The 8,660-nt window shown below is 39.2% G+C and overlaps 1 protein-coding gene across 1 annotated transcript in view; it reads left to right on the top strand.

Annotated features, from left to right (window-relative positions):
* The window catches only part of LOC126395849 (leukemia inhibitory factor receptor-like), a 20,880-nt gene extending 13,418 nt beyond the window's left edge, over positions 1-7,462 (top strand). Inside the window, exons 12-18 of the mRNA XM_050053593.1 lie at positions 876-1,055; positions 1,149-1,250; positions 1,357-1,515; positions 2,999-3,127; positions 3,280-3,373; positions 3,503-3,554; positions 5,579-7,462. Coding sequence (XP_049909550.1) covers positions 876-1,055; positions 1,149-1,250; positions 1,357-1,515; positions 2,999-3,127; positions 3,280-3,373; positions 3,503-3,554; positions 5,579-6,061 — 1,199 coding nt within the window. The 3' untranslated portion in view covers positions 6,062-7,462. The remainder of the gene's footprint in view (positions 1-875; positions 1,056-1,148; positions 1,251-1,356; positions 1,516-2,998; positions 3,128-3,279; positions 3,374-3,502; positions 3,555-5,578) is intronic.
* Positions 7,463-8,660: the final 1,198 nt, after the last annotated feature.

The raw sequence follows: 8,660 nt of genomic DNA, 5'->3' as shown, positions 1-8,660 counted from the left end.
TGATCACAAATGTTTAAATAATGACAGTGGGTCTGGTTGAATGTGATAACAACGTGCAGTGGGCAGTGGAATAACTATTGGTTTCCGTTTGTGGTGACTGCTGACTGAGGTAAGGGATGAGATTAAATAGATCCTGGAACTTAGCCTGGTCTGGAGCAGGCTAGCTCCACAGAATAAATCTCCATGGTAACTTATGTCAAAACATATCCCACTTCCCCCTATCCTGCTTTTGTGAAACTGGATCAAGGATAAGTTGATCCAGGATAACCAAGATATCCCGGCTTAATCCCTTATCCTGGTTTTGTGAAACAGGCCCCTGCTCTCTGAAGATAAAAATGGCTCATTCTAAAGTAACAACAAATTGATGATTCCAAGTTTTCAGGTGATTATACACTAAACAAAACATACTAAATTTATTATATTCTGTTTCTGCCAAAATATCCTCCTAAATCCTACATACTGGACCTGTATATATTTGTTGNCAGGATAACCAAGATATCCCGGCTTAATCCCTTATCCTGGTTTTGTGAAACAGGCCCCTGCTCTCTGAAGATAAAAATGGCTCATTCTAAAGTAACAACAAATTGATGATTCCAAGTTTTCAGGTGATTATACACTAAACAAAACATACTAAATTTATTATATTCTGTTTCTGCCAAAATATCCTCCTAAATCCTACATACTGGACCTGTATATATTTGTTGTATTTATTGCTTTAGCATAAAAGTGAACACAGCGAAAATGCACAATACCTCAAAAATGGCAAATAGACTCACAATGCACTTAGGTTACGAGTTTCGTGAATCTCTGCTACAAATAACAGCCAATTAATTGCAACTATGTCAAAACTAACTTTGAAAGAATTTCATTTTCAGACAGAACAAGAGTGAACACCTCTCGGATCACTGGCAGCAATGGTAGCTTCAACCTGTCCTGGTCTGCCAGTCCTGTAGCCAGCTGTGGCTACATAGTGGACTGGAGTCCTACGTTAGGGCACTGCATTGTGGAGTGGCTGAAAGTGTCTCCCAGTGAGAGCAACGCCATTGTATTTTCAAGTTAGTCTTATTCTACAAAATAGTTTTCTATGTGACATTACATTTCCCTATGTTACAATACAGTACATCTCATCTCTTATGTCTTTGCCAAAGAAAACTTCAAGGACGGAGTGAGATACTCATTGTCCATATATGCCTGCACCCCGGGAGCCCCTGTGCTACTAGACAGAAGAGAGGGCTATGTCCACGAAGAAAGTAAGTTTCAATTGTTTGACTTTTCTGTGGAGCCCTATTTGCTTAATATATGTGTCAGTGCCATAAAATCACACTTTTTTCAATAGTGTTTCATACGATTTCACAGGAATACAAGATGGCCTGTTTAAAACGCTTGAGGGAAAACAGCAGGATTCCGATTTTGTAGTATCCTGGGACCCTGTATCTCTGAGAGAGCAGACTGCTTTTATCCAAGGCTATGTCCTGTATTATACAGACAACAACAAAGTCATCAATTTCAGCACAGGTATTGTGACACACCTTTATTTTCTGGTGACAGACTAGAGAACCAGAAAAACATACAGGACTTATTATTTTTATTCTGTAGACACCTTCACAGATATTAGAACACATTTACATGTCAGATAAACTGTTACAAACCTTCATATCAATGTCCCTACTGTTGCAGCAACTATCTACTTTCCTTATTTTGCATTTATAAGCAGTATATTGAAATGAAATGGTTTCTAACATGCAATAATGTAGTTATAAGCAGATATAAGCATTTATTCATTTCAGTAACTATAACTCCTCCTTTTAACACCCATAAGTGGACACTGCTGTAAAACCAGATATTGAATGACAACACAATAAAAATTGTAGAATTAAAGCTGTAGTTGGTAACGTTTATGTTAAATACATTTCTGTCATATTTGCTGAAACTGTCACTATATCCTGACAGTAGTACATGACACAGATAATCTGTAAAAACTAGAATAACCGGATGTACTCACGGTTGTATGCCTCCAAAATCACTCAACATACATCTTCCCCCGACAGCTCAGAAGATCTGTACAGTCAGCACAGTTTCAAGATGGACACCCGAGATTAGAGTCACCAATTCAGTATCTAACCAAATGTCTTCCCTTCTGTTCCCAAGATATGACATTAAGTAATGACCACGAAAGTATTTTTGCAGAACATTATGATATCACAGTAAAGTTTACATTTGAACTTTTGGAAATAAAATGTCATCACTTCATCATTTTATCCTATTAGACCTTAATTATTTAGATACATATGGCCAAAAATCTGTTTTGTGAGGTCACAGTGACCTTGCCCTTTGACCCTCAACCAACAAATTCTAATCAGTTCATTCTTCAGTCCAAGTGGACATTTGTGCCAAATTTGAAGAAATTCCCTCAAGGCATTCTTGAGATCTTACATTCAGGAGAATGAGATGGTCAAGGGCACAGTGACCTTGACCTTTGATCTATGACCACCAAAATCCAATACGTTCATCATTAAGTCCAAGTTGACGTTTGTGCAAAAATTTAACAAATTCAGTCACTGCTCATGAGCTGTGGTCAAACTGTCCAACTAGGCAGCGCTGATCAAATATGAACCAAGACTCTGTTACAACATTGCTTATTTCTCACCTCAAATGCTGATGAGCTGAACAGGGTAGGAGAAACACTTGTAACGTGGAACTGCTATAGTCAGTGACTTTACCGTTTCAAATCACCTTGTCTGTTTTTCGGAGGAAGAGACCTCTGTAGATAATTCGGTTCCCACTAAAAACCTCCTGAACTATGAACACTGAGGGAATTCTGGTTCTAGTTTCTGCTAGTTGCAATCTGCAATCCTCATCGCCAGATGCCTTTAAATCCCCCTAAATCTTACACACTGGGTCTTAACTAACTGAAAAAGCACTCTATAGTGTTTAATTTGGACCTTGGGGGTTGTTCAGGGTGTTTAGTTGTAATGACGATCTCTTGTGCCTGGTTTAGATGATCCTGCGGCCACCAGCCTGACAGCAAGAGGCCTTAAGAATGGTACCTACACATTCACAGTGAAGGCAAAGACAGCTGTTGGAGAATGTGGTGATACACCCATTACTTCCACCTTGAATTCTCCGAGTATGTTGCTTCCTGTCTCTTCTAGACCACTATCCTTGTGTACAAATCAGTTTTCTTTAGTAAAACTATGCTAACACATATCAATCAGGCATTTGTTACTTTATTTGACTTACTCCTGTTCCTAATCTGGGCTGTTTGTCTAAACTCTCCAGGTGATGACTTGATCAGTGCAGTCGTCATTTCCCTGGTCGCTGTTTTTGGTTTCCTTACCCTCCTCACTATCGTTTGCTTCAGACACTGGACATGGTAAGCAAATCAGTACATTCATTTTCTGTGCAGTTTGCTCAGTTGTTGCCTCTGATGGTTCCATTTGAATGAATGCATGTTGTTGCCTTACCTGTGTGATTTATTTTCATGCATTCTTACATCCAACAGTATCAAACAGAAGGTCTACCCTCCAATCCCAAAGCCAGTTCTGACATCACCGGTAGGTCCTCACAAGCAAATTTTTAAGGGGCACTCCACTAATTTTACACATGAAGATCAGCTTATTTGTCATAAGGGGTATTACTTTAATTGAGGACATTGCTGTGTAATGTCCTCTGTGGCTCTGCAAGGAGCTTTTTTAAAGTCTCAGAAAAACCCCTGATGATTCACAGTGATCAATAGTCAGTCATCAATATTATCTCAGACTGACTTGAAATTTTTGAAGGAAAGACTGTAAGAAACTTGGGGAGTAAAGTTTTAAATAGGCATTTAAAAGGTAGGGATGACATTGCTAGTGTGTTGGTCCACCACTTTGGTTCAGACTAAAATATCTCAACAACTCTTAAATGGATTGCATTGAGATCTTGTACAAACATTTATGATCCTCAGAAGATAGATCATAATAACTTTGATGATCCCTTGATTTCTTTTTTTTTCTTTTTTTTATCTTAGAGGTAGGTATTTGTGGTTTTGAGTGAAATGACTCAACAACTACTGAATGGATTGCCATGGAATTTAACAAACACAGCCATGTCTCCTTCAGGATTAATTGTAATAATTTTGGTGATGTTTACTCTGGCTTCATCATTAGGTTAATTTTTTCCCAATACTTAGGTTTATGATCAATACCCACAAAACCACCAGCTTCAGCTGCACTTTGTGTTTAGTGCTAATTAGCATGCAGACACCCTAAACCAAGATGATGAGCATGATAAACATTATACCTGCTAAACATCAGCATGTTAACATTGTCAATGTGAGGATGTCAGTATGCTTGTTGACATAGATATCATATACAGCAGATTCCTCGTTGACGGCTTCAGCCCGTTTCAGCGATGCGTCAATGTCGCCGCCATCTTGGGGAGGTCACGGCCAGCTGGCTAGTACTGTTGTGTATGGAGATAAGTCTTCAGCAAACTTGGCGTGCTCACTCAAAAGTCTCAAAGTGTAATTGGGTGCTGGTCCAAAAAATTACAGCAAAGCAGAAAAAATCTTGAAGCACAAAATACAATACAATATCAAAAGATAGACCAATACACATATACATATATATACATATATATATATATGTATATATATATATATATATACATACATAATTTTGGTCTATCTTTGATATTGTATTGTATTTTGTGCTTCAAGATTTTCCATCACTATTGACTATTCGATGTATCACTGAGGTTGCATTTATGAATGATCAATATTTGTATTGTTTTTAATGTTTTGTTTTTTTAAAGGTATTTTTTGGGCATTTTGCCTTTAATGGATAGGACAGCCAAGTGTGAAGAGGGGAGAGAGAGAAGGGATGACATGCAGCAAAGGGCCACAGGCTGGATTCGAACCCGGGCCGCTGCAGCAACAGCCTTGTACATGGGGCGCCTGCTCTATCCACTAAGCCACCGACGCCCCATTGTTTTTAATATTAATCTGAACCAGCAGGTTTCTGTTGAAAGGGACACACGCCCACAAACCATTTAACGCTGATCGACGGCTATGAGCTGAAACGTATCCGTTCGACTGCTGCTGTGCAATCCAAAATATTAAAAAGTATTATACTTATTAGTGAGTGCTGTCAGGTTTTTCTGCTATACTGTTATTTTTTGGACCAGCACCCAATTACACTTTGAGACTTTTGAGTGAGCACGCCAAGTTTGCTGAAGACTTATCTCCATACACAACAGTACTAGCCAGCCGGCTGTGACCTCCCCAAGATAGCGGCAACGTTGACGCACAGTAGCCACAGGAATGAATCATCTATGATTATATATATCTATGCTTGTTGAAATTAGTATTTGGCTAGCATGGCTGTACACTCTCTTATCTTGACTGTGAGTCTTCCAAATTTATTGAAATGCTGTGCTAGCCCTACTACTCTTTAATATTCAATGAAAATAAAAGTTGGTGTTTCTTCTATGGAGCATTATAAAGGTTTTCATTTAAGAGGTTATTTGCATTTTTTGCAGACTCAGACCACCTATCTTTAAATTAATTTGAGGTCATTTTGTCTTTGTTTTTTCTTTCCAGGGTAAATTTACATGTCCTCTTTATGTGGATCAGTATCACCACAGTGAAGCAGATATCGTGGATGTTGCGGAACTGCACTGTAGTGAAGGAGCAACAGTAAATGGTTATATCAGCCAGGAGAACATGCCATTTGTTTTTGCACAAACTCCAAAGGGTTACTACAACCAGCCCCTGAAAAAGTCCACTCCACCACCCCTCCCCTTACCCACTACAGCCATCCCCTCTCAGTCAGTGTTACCATCTTCTCCCTTCAGAAGTTTATTTCCAAACCTGTCGTACAACCTGACGATGCAGCCTGGAGATCAGCAGTCTTACTCAGGTCCTGAGCTCCAGGAGGGATCATCTTTAGAGATTAGCTCTGGCGGATACCAGCCTCAGGGTCACACAGAAATCTTCACTATGAACCAGACAGAAGAGGACCCAGGGAGTCCAATGTCCTGTGTCTCCACTTACATTTTGTTACCAAAGTCACCTTCCAGATAACTGCTGAATGCATAGCTTGTGTGAGATGTTATAAGTAGGGTAGCCAGAAAAAGGAACTTTAACGTGAACACATAACAGTGTTATTTTAAGCCTACTTTTAGCCATGCTAGGAGCATTGCTCTAGGGATGGCAATGTCTGTTTGTCCACTACTTTGGTCTTGACTGAAAGAGCTCAACAACAAGTTGATGGGCTACTATAAATTCAAAAGCTAACAGACATTCAAGACCCTTTACTTTTTACCAACGTAAAAAATACCTGCTGAACATCAACATGCTAGCTTTGTCATTGTGAACATGTTTATATGCTGATGTGACCATTTATCTCAAAGCACTGTCTCATAGACTCTTTGGTTATATCCAGAAGCATTTACTCAAAGGAAACTGGACTTGCTTTAGATTCTTCAAGTCATTAAGCCTTCTTATTCTTAGTTTCTGACTGACTAGTGGAGAGTCCCAGGCATTTAACCTCTGTGGAGTCATTTAAGGTGCCAGTATACTCCGTCAGAAGTACTTGTTGGATGGCTGAATAGCTTTGGAAACCCGCTGCCCATTCATTCTTGACACAACTGTTTCCATCACTTTTCATGTGATCAACTGGTACAACGTGATTTTGCCAAGTAGGACATGCTCCTGGATCAGCATCCCAGATCCCATTTCAACATTGCAATCAACCAATCACAGCTCTCTGACATCATCAGTGTGCTGCTCCTGTGCCTCTTTCAAAATTTATTTGTGCTTTTTCAGAGCTAAGCTAGTTTTCGAAATTGACATTGACAAAAACCTTATGAGCTACTGCAGGGTTAGCGAGTTAGTTTGCTAACTAAGTTGGTTATGCTAACCAGTAAACTTGCCAATAGACTAGAATATTAGCGAGTTGCTAACAAGGCTATGCTAGATTACCAATAGGCTAAAATATTATTCAATAATATTATATAGGGTTATGTCATTTTGCAGTTGCAAAGACCTGCCAGGGACACATCCCCCCTCCTTTTTAATAGCCTATTCAAAACTATGTGTTTTGATCCAGGACCATCACTGCAATGTTGACCCTGGATAATTTGTTGATCCAGAACCATCATCTTCATCCAGCCTAATTTGTTTAATCCAGGGACATCATTGCCATGTTGATCCAAGATAACTTGTTTATGTTGATCCAGGACCATTACTACTAGGTTGATGTTGACATAAAAAAAAAAAAAATCCAGAATCAGTGTGATGATGATGATGGTCCTGGCTAAACTTAACCAAATTTATCCAGGATTAACATGGAAAAAAGGAGGGAAACTGCAGGAATTTGCAACAAAAAATGCTATCATCCTACTCTTTGTTACTGAACAATAATTTAGTCTATTGGCAAGCTTACTTGCTATAGCCAACCTAGATGGCAAGTGAACTCACTAACCCCGCAGCAGCTTACAAGGTTTTTGTTCAATGTTACTGAGAATTTTGTTCAACTGTATTAACTTCAATTTAGAACACTAGCTTAGCTCTGAAGAGGTGCAAAGAATCCTTGAAAGAAGCACAGGAGCAGCACACTGATGATGTCAGAGGGCTGTGATTGGTTGATTTCAATGTTGGTCCAGGAACGCAATGTGGGATGTTGATCCAGGAGCTTGTCCTGCTTGGCAAAATCACGTCTTACTGATGAACTGAATGTCTTTCAGAACAGCTATAAACCCTTTTGATTTCAGATGCAGTTGGACAATACATCATACAAACTACTTCTTTTCTAGTTCAACATGACCCTTACACATTGAAAAACGACTACATGTTGAGTTCACGTATAGGTGGTACCCTTGCCTGTCACATGAGCTGTTAGAGTCACTTTGTTTAAGGTGTAAATGGGTGTTAAACTGCTTGGGAAGGAATGTCTCACATTGACCACCTCACATAAACTGAAGGCTTCCTTTGTTGGGTGGTGGTTGTTCCAATTTGCCTCGCTCCTCTTTCAAACAATCTGTCTTCTCCTTCCAATACGTGTACATAGCTGTCCCCAGAGGAGTGTCCTATGTCCTTCAGATGTCAATAGACTGCTTAGAGTTGGATCTAGAGGTTGAATTATCTCCCCATTATATAGGTCTGTGCACTTCTTACTGGAAATAATAAATGGACTTGCATTTGTACAGCGCCTCTCTAATCTTGCATCACTACATGTCACATTTTCACAAACATCCATACACTGGTGACAGAGATGACACTCAGTTAACCATTCACACAATTTGGGGTTCAGTATTTTGCCCAAGGACATTTCTACGTATGGGCTAGATAAACTGGGGATCGAACTCCCAATCTTCTGATGTGTGGATGACCTGCTCTGTGTCTTGATTTTTCATTTTTCGCTGTTGTGGTTTGTTGTTGGTCTTGTTTGAATTTCGAACTTGCACAGTTTTAGGGCTTTTAACATCTTTAAGAAACTAAAGCAACTCCTCTGGGTGTACCATGACCTGGATGGCTTAGAATCTTCATAAACATACTGTTAGTCTTGTTGTTGATCACTGATAAAGTAGCATAACACTGTGAATTATATTGTATAATAAAACAGAATGAATCGATATATATGTTACAGAAATGCATTTAATTTGTCAACTGCTATATGTCC

Source organism: Epinephelus moara, chromosome 9 (genome assembly GCF_006386435.1).
Source record: "Epinephelus moara isolate mb chromosome 9, YSFRI_EMoa_1.0, whole genome shotgun sequence".
NCBI classification, from domain to species: Eukaryota; Metazoa; Chordata; class Actinopteri; order Perciformes; family Serranidae; genus Epinephelus; species Epinephelus moara.
This window is presented reverse-complemented; position numbering and strand designations above follow the sequence as displayed.